The 20,897-nt window shown below is 34.4% G+C and overlaps 1 protein-coding gene across 6 annotated transcripts in view; it reads right to left on the bottom strand.

Annotated features, from left to right (window-relative positions):
• poe (E3 ubiquitin-protein ligase-like protein poe) overlaps window positions 1-20,897 on the bottom strand; it is a 133,652-nt gene that overhangs the window by 104,233 nt on the left and 8,522 nt on the right. For all 6 annotated transcript variants that reach the window (XM_071589166.1, XM_071589141.1, XM_071589156.1 and 3 more), the window contains exons 2-18: window positions 20,346-20,443; window positions 18,614-18,910; window positions 16,871-17,100; window positions 15,384-15,568; window positions 14,463-14,823; window positions 14,180-14,349; window positions 13,767-14,064; window positions 11,958-12,078; window positions 9,874-10,268; window positions 8,709-8,877; window positions 7,938-8,215; window positions 7,544-7,667; window positions 7,064-7,440; window positions 5,582-5,959; window positions 3,417-3,589; window positions 2,720-2,873; window positions 1,941-2,287 (exon numbers count right to left, since the gene is read on the bottom strand). In XM_071589166.1, the coding sequence (XP_071445267.1) occupies window positions 1,941-2,287; window positions 2,720-2,873; window positions 3,417-3,589; window positions 5,582-5,959; window positions 7,064-7,440; window positions 7,544-7,667; window positions 7,938-8,215; window positions 8,709-8,877; window positions 9,874-10,268; window positions 11,958-12,078; window positions 13,767-14,064; window positions 14,180-14,349; window positions 14,463-14,823; window positions 15,384-15,568; window positions 16,871-17,100; window positions 18,614-18,910; window positions 20,346-20,443 (4,155 nt within the window). The remainder of the gene's footprint in view (window positions 1-1,940; window positions 2,288-2,719; window positions 2,874-3,416; window positions 3,590-5,581; window positions 5,960-7,063; window positions 7,441-7,543; window positions 7,668-7,937; window positions 8,216-8,708; window positions 8,878-9,873; window positions 10,269-11,957; window positions 12,079-13,766; window positions 14,065-14,179; window positions 14,350-14,462; window positions 14,824-15,383; window positions 15,569-16,870; window positions 17,101-18,613; window positions 18,911-20,345; window positions 20,444-20,897) is intronic.

Below are 20,897 nucleotides of genomic sequence, written 5' to 3' on the forward strand. Positions count from 1 at the left end.
TGTCATCACGAAAGCCATTCAAGGAAAATATGGGGAGGCAAAAAGGGCAAAATTGGTAACATTCAAACATCTATTGGTAATATATAACCTACATACTACTAAGTAGTATGTAGGTTATATATTACCAATTACCAAAGTATATAACCTACATACCAAAAGTATGTAGGTTAAGCTAACTATTGGTAGGAAAGATAGAACATCTCTCTTTCTACCATATTGTCCTGAACATTAAACAGGTATTTATTCCCTTTGTAAGGGGTTGAAAATTATTTAACCCCATGATGAACTCTTGTCTGTGGCACTACCTACTACCTTGTGGCCTACTATTTCACAACCCCCAACCCACAATTTCAGTATTCCCAAAAAGTGATCATCTTCAACACAACCAGGGTGACAGTAAATCAGTGTATTGTGACCCTTGTGCCCTAGGGTATTAGCCACAGAGAATGTGTGGCCAAATTCTGAGATAATAGGTAATAATAATAATTTTACTACCTTGAAGTATGCATGATTAAAAAAATTCTCTATCCCAAATCCTCAATAATAACTGATGCCATAGGTAGCATATTTAAAAGATAGCAATACAATACTTAAATCTATTAGGATAGTAGGTGAGCAATCGAAATTCAAATGCATAACATACATGAAAGTAAACACTAAAAATTTGATACTGATGTAAGGAAAGCAATGAATGTAGTTCTTCATTCACTTTATACCTATAAAAGGTATTTTTCTATGTGAGGTGAAATCAAATGCATTCGATGCCTGAGGTAAGTTGTGGTGTGAATCTCAAATACAGGTAAATCCTAATATGCTGGATACTGGAATGATAAATAATGAGTTGTGATTAATCTAACTTTTAATAGATTATCTTTCATGTCTTAAGTCTTCGTGTCTATGGTGAAGATAGATCACTGTGAGAGAGTTTTTCAGGGAAAGAATAAGCATACTGCATATTTTGCATATCAATACATCAGTTTTTTTCCTAAAGCAAGAGCTTCAAACCTAAAAAGTCTCATTTATAGTGACATCTTAAATTTGCACACAGCAACAGGCACATATGATATTTATTTGAACAAACAAGATGCACCTACTTTTTGAGAGAGTTCTAAAAGGAAATTGAAAGAGTTGACTTAATGGAGGGTTCACTTCTGTGAGTGAAAATGAAAGAGAGCCAAAGCTCAAGTAGAGGAATGATGCACTTGGACCACTTCAAAGGAAGTGAGAGTAGCAAAAAACAGTAAATGAATACAGATGTAGTTTTAACATTTACTTCCAAAACATTAATAATATAGGTATGGAGAGATTCCCCCCACAGTTCATCAACTCATCCTTGGAGTTAGACATTACATTTCATCCATTACTAAAAAGAAAGAAAGACTCGTACTTTTCCACAGATTTTTTTTAGTAATGGATATTAAATACTTCCACGAAGTGAAGCCTGAAACAATAGAATATATTACATTTCATATTTATTTTTGCTGAATATTCTCAGGAGGAAGTACTTCCTTCATTAACAGCAAAGCATTTAATTACCAACTTGCAAGGTGAATGGTCTGAGTAGTTAATGAATACATAAGACAAGAAGATGATTAAACTACCAAAACAGAAAACCCTAAAAAAGTCCAAATTTTGTCTCTCTTTCATTTCATTTAGAATATTAAGGTGTTACTCAGATTGATCACAAACCATCCTCCCATCAACTGATCCCTTCCTATGCCCCTGGCATAGGTGACCATGGCCAGTATGTAAAATTAACAAATACAATGTTTAATACTGATATGATTAGAATTAAAGCATTTAGAGCCTCATACATTCTTTACATTTTTAAATCATTACATTAGTCAAGGTACACAAATTAACAAAAGCTGCAGCTACGATTACCTAAATTTAAAGGCCTATTTCATAAAAAATTAAAGTATTTTAATCATTTGAAATACCTGAGTCTTTTCAGTTCAGATGATGTGGGCCTTGATCCAGCCTCAGATGAACTGGCGGCAGCTTCTGCAAAACAATGTTGCGCACGAGCAACCACCGCAGACAAGAGTGCCAACTCAGAGAGACGTGGTAAGAGAGCCTTTGACAAGAGAGAGGGCAAAGCAGCATTTCTTTTGCCCTTTTCACTGCTTACTCCTTCACTTAATAAAGATTTACGTCCTTCCAGGGCATGTTCCATGCAGTGTTTTACCAAATCAGAAACATATGTAAGACTAGCAAGTACTTCACTAACTTGTTTAAATATAACTTCTGCATCATCTGGAGCTTGCATCTGCTTCGTTAAGCAATTCTGTAAGTAAAATCAATTGGGTACAATACCGTTAATAAATATGCAACCAAACTTTATGTACACAGACTCGGGAAACTACACAGGAAACATTTGGCATACATTCTTATTTACTACACCTTTTTACAAGTTTATTTTTTTCAGCATGAAACGAATTATCGTAATATACATTCACATAAATCCAAAAATGTTTCACTTTTCCAGTGTTTTGCTTTACCAGAAAGATCAAGAAACAAATAATGTCATTGTAGGAGGCTCCATCGTATAATTGCGCGAGCATGGAAAATTGTTAGAGGAGAGTATTTGGGTCTATTTTTGCTTTATTCAAATTTTTAAAATATAACTCATCTTTTTCATTTATTAACTAAATCATTGAAGAAACTGATCTTAAAAAATTCTGCCGTCTCTTGGCCAGAATACTGAATTTTAACTCACCGTAATCCAATATGGAAATCCTTTCAGCCAAGTCCTTGGCCCCCAAACCAATGAATACAGGATAAGAGAGAGATCTGAAAACTTCCAGCTTGTTGAATTCAGAAACATACTTCTTGAAAAATAGGTGGCATGAGGTGGCAGCAGTGTCAGAAGCCTGGAATAATTATCACATTTTTGTCAATGATTTCCTTTCATGCCATTATTTACCAATATTAATTGAGTTTTGTAAGTTGTCGTATTGAAGTGTTAATAATGAAACAGTTCACAAACTTATATGAATATCAAATATTCAAGGATTCAATATAATTCTTATTAAGTAGTTGCCCTTTCATTTTGGTATGCTCACACATATTCCTCGTGAAATACCCTTTTGGGGCAATCAAAAGAGCCTGATTTGAAGTTATTTCAGGAAACTATCCTATAAAAAAACCTTCCATAATGCTTTATACCTTTGCACTACTTCTGGCTGAATTACATTTAGTCAGTGAGCTGGGTGAAAATGTAGTCAATAGAGGGAGCCCTCTGAGTTGTGAAAAAGCCAATGGCAAAAGTGCGTTGATACTCAAGGGATGAACTTAAAGTATTTAGCAATATTTGAAATAAATCGATTTTTCCAAAACTTTTTCTTATACTTTTTATACAAACCTTGTATCACAAAAAATAGTAAGGAACCATTATTTTTATGATTAGAGCTTACCTCCAACATATAGTGAAGCAATACTGGACAGAGCACAGACCAGTGAATCGAAGTCTTTCAGAACGTTTGAGTGCTGGATCACACAAGTTAGTAACACTGAGAATACTTTGTAGTGATTCAATTAACATAAGGTAGTTCAGCTTCTCATGTGAATCAATTAAAAAATTGCAAGCCTGGAAGCAAAGATAATTTTTGCAAAATCAGTGATGAATGAATTACCAAAATGTTATTAAAACATACAAGCCTAAACTAAACATTGACGATTCATCAGTAAATTAACTATTTGGAGAAATTGAGACGAGCTCAACATCAATAAACCATATTTATACAAATCTAAGGAACAAACAAAATGAATAACTGGTCGTAGCACTTTTCCTCTTGATATTTTTTTTTTATATTTTAGACCGGGTTTCGATGTATTACATCATCATCAGGTACAAATGTGCAAAATTATTATTCTGCATGCAAAAGTTACATATCTCAACTCTGAGGGCAATCATTTGCATCATAGATATGGAGAATAATAGTACCCATAAAAGCCTGTTTTTTACTTATGTCATTATATTTGAAAAGCTTAAGTATTGTGTTTTCAAACATTGTTAGCAACAGTATTGACTATTTTGAATTCCCTCCATGATCATGATGGCCAAGAGAATGTATTTACATACAGTTCCCAAATTATAATAAGCCTTTACCAAAAGTAAAAAACTTAAAGTTGTCAAGTATGCTATAGAAATAGGAAATTGTGACAGGATAAATGTATGATGTTTCAGAATCTTGTGAGGATAAATGAAGGAAGAATATGGGTGCACTCCTCATCACTAATAAGGACAGAAGTCTCAGGGGTAATCCGCCTGTAAACCTATCATTAAATAACAATTACCTGAGTATATAAGGGATCAATGGAAATTTCATTATGCAGTATTGACAGGATGCGTTGTAGCAAAGGCATATGGACAACTTTTTCACAAGTTAACAAAATTATTCACTTTTCCAGCACTTGAAACAGAAGGTGGGTCACCATTTGCCATGGTCCAATTTACATCCGAGAAAGAATAAATATGCTTGAGTATGTGACAGGAAATGCAAGTGAATGCTTGACTGAGTAGGACCCATTTAATAAGACATTTTGATTGAAAAATTATGATAATAATTAGGTACTTTCTGTGAAGGAATATATATCATGCTGACAGAAAACCTCACTTAGGTATTATTTCATATTTTGTGTCTTGAATAGCAATTACTGAAGTATTTATCAGACATTTGGAATGGTTTACTTTCACTTACATGTAAAAATGAAGAGAATTTACGTGGGTTCTTGGATTTCACTGTTCCTCATGAATATTTTTGCAAGAATTTTCAATAAACATTTCTGCCACATTTGCCTCTACAAGGTTAGTAATGCATTAATTACCTAAATCAAGGGTAACTATAGTTTTTTCTTGTTTTTTTTTCATTGGGGAGAGTAAAAACAATTTATTTTAATAAAATGTACCTAAAAGTATACAAATGAAATTTCATGTAATTTTAACTAAAAATAGGATATAAACCTTAAAGGTCAGATCTTGTACACATGACTAGAACCAGAATGACACCTTTCATAAAAAACAAGGTACATTAATAATTACCCGCAAATAACATGTCAGAATTAAATAAAATACAACACACTAGCAACACTGCCTAAACATCAACAGTCCCAAAACTAATAAGCTAACATTTGAATCTGAATAATTCAACGTACATAATGTGAATACATAACTGTTATCAAGTGGGAAGCTATCGATTATAGTAATTTGTGAGCTACATTAAAGAAGAGAAAACTACCAAATGAGACTGGAATTAATAATGAAGACAATTCCCATGTTACACTTCAAGTGAAGTTGAACTTTTATGAAACTTAGGTTCAGATGTCATTACAACTTAAACTGCTAAGTTCTGGCATGGAATGCTCATGTCAATGGGGAATATTATTCTACGAGTTATTTAGAGGGTCTTCCACACACCATAATACAATCAGTATCTGTAAATAATCAAACAATCCAGTTACTCAAAGGAATTGATTCCTGATTGTTGGCCTTGGGGGAGCATGCATACTATAGCAACCTCCAAAAATCCTAATGCCAATTAACTATACTTCATGTCATCACATTTAAGTCCAAACTTACCAGGCCATCAATTTTGATAGTATCAGGGCTTCCCTGTCCTTCTGGATTTGCCAATGCATAAAATCGTGGTCTCATTGAAAACTCATGATCATGATGCTGATGGCCTCCAACTCCACCAGTTGCTCCTCCAAACTTCCTGTGAGCATCCTCTAGTTCCTTCCACGGGAAGTAAACTCTTGAAGGATTTGGCCTATGATGGTGGTGATGATGGTGGTGATGGTGATGAGATGTTGAGGCTGCACCAGCACCAGATGTCTCCTTACCCTCACTCTTAGTTGACCCCGGAGATGGTTCATCATTTGGCTCAGGAGAAGATGCAAAAACTGGCCTTGTTTCTCCACCTACCAGGCTGGTAGCACTGAACAAATTCCACTGAACCTAAAGAGAACAAAATAAATGCTTTTTGAAGATTAGATTGATTTCATAAATATACAGTTATATCAATATCGAGAAATCATATATCAGAGTTTACAAGTAGAAAACACTCTTTTGTATACATTGGAGCAGTAAATTAGCATTTTATACTATTCTATTCCATTTCACTCTGAAAGCCCACAATATGGCAGAAATAGGCGAAAAAAATGCAATAAATAACTGGTAATTTTCACCGCAAAGATTTCTATTTTGAATCAAACAACTTTCTGCTGGCTGGATCTCAATAGAATGCACTATATAAAAATAAAACTGAGTAGAAATTTTGCAGAAAGATTTTTTACATATAGATCCAGAATATCTAATGCATAATCCAAAAGTTATGAGCACTTATATTTTCAAATAAGAAACAAGAATCACTATTCAAAATTGTATCTTACAAAAAGCTGGCAATTATTGAGCATAAAAAATTCTCTTAAAGAATATGTAGCACAACATTTACTTAAGCTATAAAGGGCACTATAAGAGCAACTGAAATTTTATTATTTACAAAATTTTTTTGTAAATAGCCATTTTATTTTTTATATAAGATACATATCCAAATAATGAAGTGAAAATATATTTAAAATTTACTTTAATTGTCGCTTGATAAAAGCCAATAACTGATAGTTTCTAAGTGGGCAAAAATATTTGCCTACAATAGATTCTTTGAAATCCGCAGATTATTCAAGGCACTGAAGGAGATGCCGCAACAGTAACTTTAATGAAGCCATCTGCTAATATGCATTAAAATGCAATAATTTCAAAGAGTAAAAATTGTTTTCCTTGATCAGGCCAGGCTACAAATACCTGTGACAGCGCATGCATGGATTTTGTGATAACATCTTGTCCAATTTAAGACCCCAAAATTAAGGAGTACAACAGGATGCCTCAGTAACTTAATTGGCTAAAGCACTTGGCCAGACATTGAAGGATCTGGGTTCAGATCCCAATCAAGGCAAATAATATTTACACTTTGAAATTGTTGCATTTTAAACCAGTGTAATTTTTCAAATTTTTCTTTCCAATGACTACTTGAAAATAACACAAGTTTCAAACAACAAACCACACCTGCTCAAACAGAGACGCGGGTGCATCATAAAGATGCCTCATGAGATATTCAAAGAGCAGGAGCAACCTAGATAGATGCAACAGCTGTGACTCCTTCATTGCTATCCCTTTGGCACCAGACTGATCTTCTCCTTCTAATTGTGGTGGTGTTATGCTTGCCACACTAGCAGCCGCTACCTCTTCTTCATCATCCTTATCTTTGTCTACATCCTCATTTCCTGTAGAAATTGGCCTCCTGCTACCTCCAGATGAAGAACCAACCACTCTCCCAGCTATCACTATGCCAAGGGCCACTTGTAAAAGTACTGACTTCTTTTGCATTAAGTTCAGCTGGTGGAACAAGAATAAAAGAACCTGACCATGCTCCACATTTAAATCTGAAATATGTAAAATTCTATTCAATATACATGCCTGGAAAATGTACTATAAGAAAAAAACACTGAATCATGGGATTATCTTATTAGACAATAAAATACTTGCCTTCATTCTCAGCATCATATCCTGTTGCAGGGTTACAAATATTTTCAACAAGTGTGTGAATCAGTCTATTCCATATGTTGATACAAGCAACTTCTCTGTTTGCTTGAGATTTCAAAAGCAGTGTCTGTAAATTAAGAAATATTTTTTCATAAATGATTAAGATCATACCTTCATGTTAATACAATGGACTCAGGTTAGCATGTTTATTATGAGGCCTTTAAATCCTAACATTCTAACCACAAAAGTGAATATGCAAGGGTATATGTTTGACAGCAACTTATCCCATACTTATGCATAGCAAAACTTATGAAGAGGAAAGACATATAAAAAGAAGCTAATGTCCAATCTTTATCAATAAATCAACAAAAAGTTAGGGAGAAAATAGTTCACTTACCTGTACAAGTACCATTAGTGTCCTTGGATAAACCTGCAATGGCCATTGGGCCATTGGGCCACTTGATATGCTGTCCTGAGTTGGTGATATACCAAGATGAGCCAACAGAGTTGATCTCAATGATTCGGGCAAGAGAGACCCAGAGCCACTTACTCTGCCAGATGAAGCAGAAGCACTGCCTCCAGCCAACAACAAGTTATGTGTGTAACGGGACAAACACTGGGAGAATTCTGTGTATAGAACACCAAGTGTGGGCCCAAAATACACAGAGATAGTACCTATCAAAGGGAATTGAACCAAAAATTATTGCCTTTCCATCACCGTGTACTTCTAAAATTATCATATTATATTCATTTTAATGCAAAATTTCAATGCCACTATGGTAAATTCATGCACAAAAACAAACTAACAGTACAACCAACTGTCTTCAAAGACAGAAAATAGTGGGAAAATAAAATAAATGAGAATTTTACACTAATAAATTAGATTTCCCCATAAAAAGTATGGCATTAGCTTGAAGAACTAAAAATGAAACCAAATGATATGGTCATGATTACAAATTTCTTTTTCCTCAGCTTGGGAGGCTTATTCTAATAGCAACTTTAATAATAAGACTAATTTAAGACTCCCTTTCCAATATGTAGGAACTAAAAAAATAATGCACTAATTAAGGAACGAAATTCTCTATTTGAAAAAAATAATCACTGCATTTTAAACCATGATGCACATAAGAAATCATGGCAGAAATGACTAACTACATTACATACTCACCCCTTTCTGTCCTAGCCATTTCTCGGTCAAGGTCTCTTATTATTGCTGCAAGGATGACCATATGGTGTTCAGCCAGTCCTCGTCGCACATATCTTCGTACATAAGCTAGGTCAGATCCAAGTAAATATCGATTCATGAAGGAAAATATACGGGATGCCAATGATATATACTGAAATAATAAACATTTCATGGCATTACAATTCAGTTATTCAACTTTGGAGGCAAATATAAGTAAAAACAATTTGGCATCATGGTGAAGGAGAAAGAAAACCCCAAAACTTGGGATAGTGATTAGATACATGCAAGCATTAAGTTTTAAAAACTAACACTTGAAAAGTCCATAAACACTAGTCATGGTTGATCAAGTTTTTTCGAGAATATATAGCCATTATATGAAAAACAAATCTCCAGACTTGGAAGTTCACAATGAAAGTAGTTTTGTACTTATTTTGTTTAATATCATATTTTCACTTGTATGGGGCCACTATCCAAGGACAACATGATATTACATATTTAATTGAATTCATTCATTCTGCTGAATCATTTAAATAAATGTATCTATTACTTAATAACTTCAATGAAGAAGCTTTCAGCAAACAATTTCTTGTCTAATAATTTTCACAATATCACTAAGTGGCCATGGGAAGGCTAAGATGCCAGTAGCCAACCATTAGATATTTTAAATGCATACTTTACCCATATTTAAATTTAAACTTATAAAAACAAGATAATGTCGTTAATAACAGTAGAGAAAGGACCACATTATCACAAAATCAGAAAAAAAACATTTCCAAAAGACATCCAGGCATGATGAATCAAAGAAGATTGATTATATGAAAAAAGGTAGAGGTGATGGATTGAGCCCCATGGATACCCAAAACTTAAAAATAAATTATTACAATACTTCATAAATAATGAAAATGTAGGCTTTTTTTAATTATTTGACAGGTACAGGAAAGAAGTGGTAGGAATTTTAATCTGCATCTCTTTAAAGAGGGTGAAATCAAAAGTTAAACCGGCAGAGGTGGGGTCAAATAGTGGATTAAACCAAACATCCCTTCTAGTTGAACCCTAAGAGGTTGTCTCCATATAATACCTTAGAATACATCAGAATGAAAACAAAACAAATTCTAGCAAGAGCTTGACAAATTTATTCAGTGATTACCCCATGAGGTTCTCCTTTCTCTGGCACGACTGACATTCCAGATCCAGCACCAACAGCATCCTTGAACAAAGTTCGTGGCACCATGTTCAGCATCAGCCTCTGGCGATCCTTCTCATTAACCTTTGTGGGAGTGGTTGGTGTGGCTCGCATTACACCTTCCCCAGGAGTTGCTGACGGAGGGGATGAGGCTGATGACGGTGTTCCCGGTACTTCAGCTCCGGCTGCAGTGCCACTGCCCTTGTTTGCTGTTTGAGGTGCAACTGGGAGTTGAGGTGCATGGGGAGTGGAGGTCAAAAGTGAATCATTGGATGTAGGTTGCAAGGAAGGAGTAGGTGGATCAGTTGGGGAGAGAGTCTCTTCAAACCAAAGACCTAGGATTGGTTCACTATCATCATCTACAAAGAAAAGCCACAAATAAAATGGAGTTTAATTTGTGAAAACATTTAGTTTGATCGAGCATTCCTTAAAGGTTTTTTAAGCAAATAATGCAAATATTTCTAAATATGATAAATCAGGCACTTTAATCCATTAACCACTGCTAATCTGAAATATAATCATCAACAAACTGAATAAACTATGGAATTTTCCAATGACAATGTTCACAAAAGTAATACGTAAAATTCTCTTTATGGGTGAGTTTCAGAGGCGGCCCAGTTGTTGGCTTTGGTTTTACAGTTTATTGGAGTGGATAGGTATCACCGTATGTGCACTTAAGGACAATTTTCAAACTACCACTAAGTCTTGAATAGAATTCATGATTTTTTGACAGACAAAAACTGAAAGATGATTTTAGAAAAGATAAAGATACAAAATAAAATTTTCAAAATATCTTTTAATAAAAGTTAGATTATTGTTAGTTTTCCATATTTTTATTGTTGTTGTCATGTGAAGACAAGTAAATTTACAATAGGTGGTTTATGACATTAATGAATTGCAAAATTATTTTTTTGGGAGTCAGCGTTTTCTACTTTAAAAAACATTGAAAAACAATTCACTTAAAATGAGGATATCGACAGCACAGATACCTCATTTAAGGACCTTCAGAAATCCTACTTTTGGGATGGCATAAAAAGGTGTCAGAAATGCTGGTGAAAGTTCATTGAGCTAAAAGAAGATAATGTTGAAAAATAAAAAAATCCACCCAAAATAATATTTTCTGTTTATTCTAAGGAATTACTGAACAACCATGTAGAATCTACCATTAATGCTTGTGTACAGGTAGACCCCTGAATATTTTTCACCAGTTTTTTGCAATCTTAAATACTGCTGTTAACTACATTAATTTTTATTATAATTTGTGATACTTTGCTGAATACATGTCCTCAAGTAAATAGGACAAAAATTAATAAATTTAATTCTTCAATTCAAAAATTTAATTCTTTCAATGGTAGCTATCAAATTGTAAATAATTGATACTTTAGACTATTTCAATGCTATGACAGTATCAACTATCATTGATAGTGTTATTTTGAGTCGATTCCAAAATACACTCCAAGTTGATCTATACAAAGGCATACATGGTAAATATCCTTGAGCAACTGTTGACTACATAACTAAGGTACAGATAAAATTTTAATAAATAATGAGGCCAGGAAAATAGAATCAATTATCCCATATAAAAAGGAAATAATTATCCTGGATAATGTATATTCCAGTTAATCCACCCTTCCCACAAAAAATGCAAGCAATACACACATTCCATACTTCAGTGATTTCTCGAGGAACTGTTAAAAGTAATTTTTTCATTATATTTAAAGCAAAGTAATAATATCTACCGAAATAATGTGGTTATTAACCAGATAGTGGACATTCTACCATGTGAACTTTTGGAGGCATGAACATTAATCAAAAATCACACAAGTAATAAGTTTTGAATTGTCCAATTTTATTCAAATTCCGAATTTACTAATGAGTAAAACATGTGATGCAGTGTTTTCCTTCCATGGAAAGTTGTAGCCATAATGTGCGGTAACTTAAGGTAGGTTATCAATTTAAAATACTACACACAAGGCTAACTTACAAAAAGTCAATGTCTCATTACTTTCTTTGGGTCACAGACTATTGGCTTACACAATCTTACTTACCATCATCATTAGAGCTTTCATCTGAGCAACTGAAGTCATCTTCATAATATGTAGTGGAATCAGAGGTGCTGAAAGTATCTCCTTCAGGTGGATGCTTCTGTATACGCTTAAGAGTGCAAGCCTAGTTTTCAAAAATACACAACAAAAATCCAATAAAATTTCATTTAATGATATACAAATATCCAACTTCATTAATAGCAGAATAAATCCAGGAATGAAATTAACAATTTCAAACTAAATTATCCATATTTAAATTAGAAACATCACCTTCCCACTGCCAATATCCTTATTTGTACTAATTCTAAATGAAAAGGGGGACCGCCTACATGAGACATATTGTTTGCAGTTATGATATTGATGTTTTAAAATGCACACAAGCTTAATAACATTAGCACAGAACTGTGGTCTCAGTTTTCATTTTGTGGAAGTGATTCATTATGAGTTTGAAACACTGCTTTTACACATATTACATATTGTACACCTATAGCTGTTCTGACATACAAAGTTATCATTAAGCATAGAATACTGTAGAGTTTCAATATGATATAAAATCTCTCTCAGTATATTTTATTTAAAATAGCACAAGACAAACTCATAGGTACTCTCCACCTGAAGACAGTATGACCTTAGTTAAAACTAAGCCATGAAATAAAAGTAATTTATGATGTTTCAATCTCTATAAAAGTAATAAGAATTAAAATAATGAAATTAAGAATACAAAGTAACTTTCCACTGTTCTTTATTAGCGTACGACCGGTTTCAACGCTCAAGCATCATCATCAGGTATGGTACCTGATGATGACGCTTGAGCGTTGAAACCGGTTGTACGCTAATAAAGAACAGTGGAAAGTTACTTTGTATTCTTAATTTCATTAACATGAATTTCCACAAGGTTGAGCCAGAAACAATTGAAGAATTAAAATGTCTAAATGATTGTGCAAACAAAATAATGCAGCATTTAATGGCATCAGCATCTTGATTATTTCGAAGAGCATACAATGCTTGTGGGGTACAGGGCCATATCATGACTTCAAAATTCAAGTACTTAATGTATTGAGAGGCTTGCTTATTATAAGATATGCAAAACTATGAATAAATGGTATCTGCACAAACTATTGCATATTAAACTATTTCATAAATTCCAAGAAACTGCTGGAATTTGTGACAGTAACTTTAAACGGAGTCATCCACTAAATGTGCATTACAATGCAAAAATTTCAATGTAAAAATTATTCAAATTGACCATGAATCAAACCCGGATCCCTTGATGTCCAGCCAAGTGCTTTACCCAGCTGAGCTTCTGAGGCATTTTCTTACACTCTGAAATTTTGAGTGCTTCAAATGAACCAGATGTGACGAAAAATACCACACATTTCTGAGTGTTAACGGATGCATTGGTAGCTTAACTGGTTAGATCACTCAGCTGGACATCGGGGGATCCAGGTTTGAATCCCAATGAAGGCGAATGATTTTTACACTGCAAAATTGTTGCATTGTAAACTATATCATATTAAAGGGCATTGTAATTATTTGGTCCTCATTTGAAATGAGGTAATTACCTAAATTTTTCAATTTCTGGTTTCCTTATGCCTTCATTGGGGCAATAATCAAAAACCTACTGTAATCTTACAATTACTTTTCATTGGCAATAAAAATGACAAAAAATGATTGTTGAAAGTGGAAATTAATGCAAGATATATGTCCATAAAATAGCAGGCATCTAAGGCATACATAATGACACAAGAAAAGCTATATAATGCAGGCAATTCAGAATTGGAAATATAAATTAATACAATTATTTATAATTACCTTTCTATAACTGATGGTGGCCAAATAAAATAAAAGCTGATTTAGTGGTGCTGCACCCAATACACGAACAGCTCTGGAGAGAGCAGTGCATTGTGAAACTATGTTGAGCAAAGCAGGACGAGGATCTTCCTCTTGTGTACCAATGCTGTCCTCTTCTTCACTACCAGTTTGGGGAGCAAGCATTCCCCACGGCCAGGCTTTCCCAGCCTCCTCAACGCGAAGATCTTCCAGCAAAACAGACAGCATAACTAAAGCCTGCATGGCTAATGAAACCGAAAGAACTCCAAAGCTCTGTTGACTAAACATAAGAGGAAAACAGTATAGCAACCAAAAATTAGAGATACAGCTAGAGACACCAATATTTTAGATATTATGAACCAACCATTAGAAAACTTTTATCTAAGTCAACTTACGCTTTCATTAAGTTGACTCTTCCTGACCCCTCCCTCACTTTACTTGGAGACTTTCCCTTATCATCTTTGCTAGAAATAGGTCCCAATTTTTCAGAGGAAGCCGGAGGCAACTGTGCTTGGAGTCCTGACAGCAACACCCACACACCAATCATCATATGATTTTGCAATATCTGGAAGAGTATTAAGTAAATTAAATTTAAAAAACGTATATTGAAAGAAACAAGAACATAAAAAGAATTTTCAACGGCTCATTACTTGAAAGAAGACAGTTCGCTCAACTTACATGGCCTCCAGCACGAGGAGAATCTCCTATGACAGTTGATACAAGTGAGAATACTTCCAGAGCCCTCACTACAATGGCAGCCTCACAGGCATCAACTTCTTCCTCCTTTGGGCCCTGGGGCTGCTGTTGGGTGTTCTTGGAAAGTGTTGGAGCAGGGGAAGCAGCCGGTGGAGGCGGTGGAGGTGGTTGAGATGGGGGAGAACCCAAAATACCAGCTGCTGTGGCCACTGTGAGGGCTGCATAGAGGCATGCTGATGACAACACTGAGAGACGAGATAAACGTGATGCACTTAAAGGCTCCAGAACTGGTATTGAAATGGCATTTAAAGCTGAAGTCATATCTTCAAGGAGGAGCTGTAAACTGCAACATGAATGAAAATAAAAATAAATTGATTATACTAAAAGCCTAGTAGTTATAATAAAACGAAGTGGCTATACATAACACAATCTCCCTTAACTTAATCATGCATATTATAACAAAACGATTAACCAAACGTCATCATCTCATGAAAATAAATTAGGGATAATACATTTTGCAAGATGGATGCTACTTTTTGTAATAAAACTATTACAATAGGCTTTTTGGTTTAAAAATTATTCTGGTCAAAAATTGTAACAGCAGTATTGGAACCTCCAAAATTTATTTCTAAATACTGGCAAAACACATTGGTACAAAGCATAAAATTGTAATGCTAATAGCCATGATATTCCCTGCATGTAGCACCCTATTTGATTCATTATGGTTCCCGCCTATGTTGCATTTTAAAGTTCCATGGCCCAAATTTAACAGTTACACCTTCAGTTAACCTGGACCAAAACATGCAAAAGAAAAACCAATGGGGTACCTACAATGTTAGGAACTCAAAAGCTAATTCCATCTATTGTTAGCATTAAAGGCAGTAGACATGGTGAAAAACTTACCAAGAGCGGACTGTAAGAGCCTCAGCGTGTGAGGTAGGCAGATTAAACACCTTTTTGGTAATTAGATCTGTGAATTTTACAACATAACGCGCAAGGAAGGGCAATGATGTACAACAGACACTTAATATCACATCCCCACCTCCTAAGGACTGTAGACTCAGGGTGTTTGTTTGAATGAAGAGTTCCTGAAACAGATTAAAATATGACTTTCATTAATAATTCAGTTTTAATCATTGAGGAAAATGAAAAATCATATGCAATATAAAATAAAAGGATTTCTCAAATGTAAATTGAAATATAAAAATTTCCATCAATTCCTCTCTCAGGAATAAAGAATCTTAAATTTTTATGGGCACCCTTGGGGATACTAAAGTACCCAACTATGGAGTGTTCTACTTCTAAACTCCAGAATATATTTAAGTTATATGATAAGTATTAATGGTGGAATCGATTACATTAAAACAATTTTCTTGCTGTTTATAATAGGTGACACACACCAGGAAACAATCGCATCCATGACTTAAATAACAAGATTGTTTCACCCGAACTCTCTGTTGAGAAGAGTCCCATTCAATTTCTTCTGACCCATTTGAAATGTCTGGAGTGAAACAATGACCAACGAGCAGAAAAGCCATAAAGATCATTCAACAGCACCCTAGCAAACTAAAAAGGCAGTAAACAAGACCCTACAATACAGCATAAGACTTGTGGGCAGCAAAACAAAAGTACACAAAAGATTCAATTTTTCTAATAACAAATGTGTGTTTAGTTAGGTGAATGTTCTAAGGTCTAGCACAAGAGTCCTTTTACCAGCATAGTCCAATTAGGCAGATTTATCCAGCTAACCACTCAACTTTAGTTACTTTGATACGGTATATTAAGTTCAGTTCAAGCCTAGAAGGATCATTTATATTTCAAGTAACACTGACTTAACATACTTGGCAAAGGGGAAGGACAACACATAACAGGTAAGGAATAAGCCAGCAGGTCAGGCCAATTGCATACCTCTTAGAGTTGATGAAATGGTAATTCAAAGAAAAGACCATATCCCAAAATAAACAGTAACCTAGAAGTAACCAGGCATCTACAATTTGTGACTAATACAAGCATTCGTGGCATACTACTTTACCCTATTCTACTGCCAAATATCACGTTTAATTCAGGATGAAAGCTAAAATATTGCTCAATTCCCATATTTATCAGCTTATTTCCATTAGAATTGTGGTGGAATGAGAAATAATACAAAGTCATTGACTTACCATTCCTTGTAATGTCAACAACAGATGCGTAATGGTATTTAGTTTCATAAACATTACAAAAATATCCTTCAGTTCAAATAGAATAGAACTCTGCCAAGGTAGAATGAATTGGCAGACCAAAAAGAAAACATTTTTACACAGAAGCTTCAATCAAGAATAAACGTGCATTTTTTCTAGATACTTAAGTTTTGTATAACTTAAGCCAAGCAAATTTAACTTAAATAGTACCTTAACTTCAACAACAGGATCCACTTCATCTACTTCCTGTTTTGTGTCATCTCTCACAGGAAAGCCAACAGACATTTCTGGTTGGCGTAAACAGCTGGAATCAGTTACAGGCATAGTAAGTAAATCAGTAATAGCGGTAGAAAGCTCCAAATTAGCTCTCTTATGATGCTCCTTTGTGCCTGATGATGAACCTTGCCCTTGAGACGGGGTAGAGGATTCCTTATCAGCAGCTGAAATATAATGTATTAAAATACAATGTTACAATCCAATAGAAATTCAAGATCTTAAACCCCATGACTACTAACAATCAGTGAGAAGGCATTGTAAGGGGGAAGGTTGAATGAAATTCACAAAATGCGATTGGCTACAAAATGTATTTCTTATTATATTTATTTTCCTCGATTCTATGCACCAACTCATCAGTCAAAATGGAAGGTCTTCCACTCCTCTATTTGTCATGAAAATTTGTTCCGTCTCCACTAAACTCCTTACACCACTTAAACACACTCGTTTTGTTCATAAAACCTTCACTGTAAACCATTTTGAATTGGTATAAAAATTTTGGTATGTGTTACTCCTTCCACAAGGAGGAAGTAGATCACAGCACGTGGCTCACACCAGGTGGTATTTCTTACCAACATCTTTCACGCAACGGGACACTACAATGACAGTTTGCATACTACCGTGTTCCTGCGATGCTTGTTCTGGTTAGGAAATCTCCCTCTACCCCTCAGTGATCCAAACCTCAAAAAAGATGAAACCAGAGTCCATTAAGGTCAAAACATACTTCCTGAACATGCCTCACAAGTGCACGCTAGATCAGCCATGCTTGCACCTTGTTCTTGCTTTTCAGTGATTTTACTTTTCCTTTCTACAGTTATTTTTATTCTCTTAAGGCTGTCTTCTAGTGGATATTTCTTTAGGGTCATTTTAAAACTATGCAGAAAATATTATTAAACTTTCATAAAGAAAGCTACAAATACTATGCAAGATTACAAGTATGGCAAAGTGTGCGACCACTAGCGATACTGAGATGCTAGCTGAAAGAGCTCAAAACATGAAACTAAATTGGTAGGCATGGAATCATTCAGGGCACTACTCTATCTTCATCAGTCATTATGCAAAGAGCCACTTGTTAAGAGAGTCATTTCTGGTCAAAATGTTTTTGGTTGTCATGAGAATTACTTGCTATGCAAGGTGCTGGTTAAGCGAGGTTCCCATCTAATATGGATTGATTTTACACACTCATCCTTATTTTCATTAGTAAGGAACACTATATACATCATTAATTCAAAACTTTCAAAATTTATACGGAGGGAGGTACAGATAAACAGAATGTATATTTTACTGCTGTTAAAGTCTTCACTTCTATTGGGCATCCTGCAGCACACATTTTTATTCATGCAGATAAAAAACATATTATGCATCATAAATGCCTTAGTTTTAGAGAATAAAAAAAATCAACTTTATATAATGCACTTTAGGTCAGTATATACCACACACAGTGTAAATGACAAAAATAATATCAAACATCTCCAATTCAACCAATTATATTAATCATTACTTTATTATGAATTTAAAAAGTTGCCATTCTTTCGTATTTACTCCAATAATCTTTCTTTTCACCTAACCTGAATTAAATTAATATATGATACTCAACTGATAATTTACAAGACCATATAACTAATATAAGTAAGTGTTTTAATAATAATTAAATTAAAAAGATAGAAAATAGATTTGTACCTGAGGAAGGTGGAGGAATAGGACAGGTACGTATATGCGCTGGAAGTCGAGCTCCTTTCATCACAGCTGTTAATGCAGTTTGATCAGCACGGGAGAGCATACTGGTACCACTACAGAGTGCCCGAAGAGGCAATAGTAACTCAGATGCTAAGGCCAGTGGTGGCGTTGAGCCAGATGTATGGCCTCCAGTAATAGTCCCTGGGGGGTTAGCATTTTCTAATGCTTTCAGTCTTCCCAAGATGTATCGCATAAGTATTCTTGAAGCAGAACATACAGCTCCCATTTGACTCCTTTGGACTGAAACAATAAATGGTAAAAATCACAGAACTCAACACCTCGAGAAGTCAATGTAAAAATAACAATAAGATGAATAAATGCATCAGACACAGTTTAAGACATAAGCTTGTTTAAACAAATGATGGAAGAGGAAATCAATTGGAAGAGCAAAAAAGATTAAATGTATCAGAGAATTGTGAGGAGAGCTGCATGAATCCCATCCTGGCAAAGAATTGTCTGTATAGAATCAACTCTCATAATTACTGTCCTGACATGATACATTTATAGAGTGTACCTCCAGTTACATAAGTATACATATTACACATTGAAACACTGTAAAGTTAGCCATACTGCTGTGATGATTAGTATTGGTAAGACAACACACTATATGATTATTTAATCCCGTTGCTGAGGGGAAATACTGGGATATGAGCATTAAAATATTGTGTTAGAGTTGCTGATTTGAGGTATGCAAACGATGAGGAGAATAGCAGAAAGTTGAGAGAATATAAAATGGTCAATCAGCTATTAAATGCTATAAGAAAAATTCATGAAACTAATGAAAATTTAAGATGTATAAGAATGAATGGGATTGCAGTGGACTGCTTTGAAGTAAGGAATGGTGACTAAGATGAAGGAAGGAAGGAGTGATACCTCCAATGCTCATAATTTTTAAAGATGTGTAAGAGACAAATATGATAAGGATAAAATACGGAATGTGTACGTGATGCACTTGCAATAATACAGGGTACAGCAGCATCATTTGCTGATATGAAATGAGCATATAATGCTGCCGTACAGCTATTGAATATTTTGCCAGCAATCAGTTGTTTTTGGGCTCTCTCAAAGGCATTTTCACAATTACATCCGTGAAATAAATTTTGTGACAATAAAATAGGGGATAAATGTTTTTTAAAAAAGCATTTTTCTCAAAAGTGATCAGAATGTATGAACTGAATCAAAGTTGCTCTATACGTCTCATTCAACTCAAATGATCTTCGTGCACATATCACCAGTTTGTCTGTTTGTAACATCATCAGATATAGGAATCATTTTTTAAAAGCTTTGTGTAAAACAGTTCAACAGGCCACAGGACAACATCAACAATGAACACATATTTATAAAAATCTGAGGAAAACTATTATATTTATTTTATAAGAGACACAATAATAAGTATTATTGAAAGTACCACCATAACAGGATATAAATAAAGGAATACATTTAGGTAAAGTTTTCTAAGCATCCGTGGTGCTATTAAGCTTCAAATTTAATGATAATCTCCATTCATATTACAAAAATGAATGTACATGATGTTTCTTGGACTAGATGGGAAAGAATAATATTTTCATGTTTAATTTCATGCACACCAATGGTCCCTTCTTAATTATGGTTGTTCCACATCAAACCATTTCTGTTCAAATTACAGTCTAATGTTTTCTAAAACGACGTTACTCACTTGAGGTAGAGCTGGAGCTGATGTAATCTGCAGCCAAGATGGCAAATGATGTATAGAAGGGCTCATATTCAGGATCATGCTTGATGAATTCATTCTCACTGAAAACAATATCAAAGAATTAAAATACTTATAGCAGAAGTGCATTCTTATTATTTGGTAATCTACCACCTAAGGTAAACTTCATTTCTAAGCCTTGCCCAACAAGACTACCCGGCAACTTATACTACTCCCTATAAACTTCAACCTTTTTCAATTCCAAAAATATATACCATAGATAATAGAAAAAAATTGAGTTTATTATTTCTTTATACCAACATTTTTAAGATATTCCATGATGCTTATCCAGTGTAATGGATTGCATTGAGAGTTGATGAGTTTACCGGAGTTGAGTATTTTAAAACTTTCAGAGAGCCTCCCTAATTTATACCACTTAGCACCAATGGATTGAATTTTTAAACAAAATAACTTAAGCTAACCTCTATCTAAGAATTTTGCTGTCCAACAGAAAAATATTGGACAGTATTACCATTTCTCATACTGAATGAAAATTTT

The sequence above is a fragment of the Hetaerina americana genome, unplaced genomic scaffold (assembly GCF_022747635.1).
Source record: "Hetaerina americana unplaced genomic scaffold, ioHetAmer1.1.p SCAF_1, whole genome shotgun sequence".
NCBI lineage: Eukaryota > Metazoa > Arthropoda > Insecta > Odonata > Calopterygidae > Hetaerina > Hetaerina americana.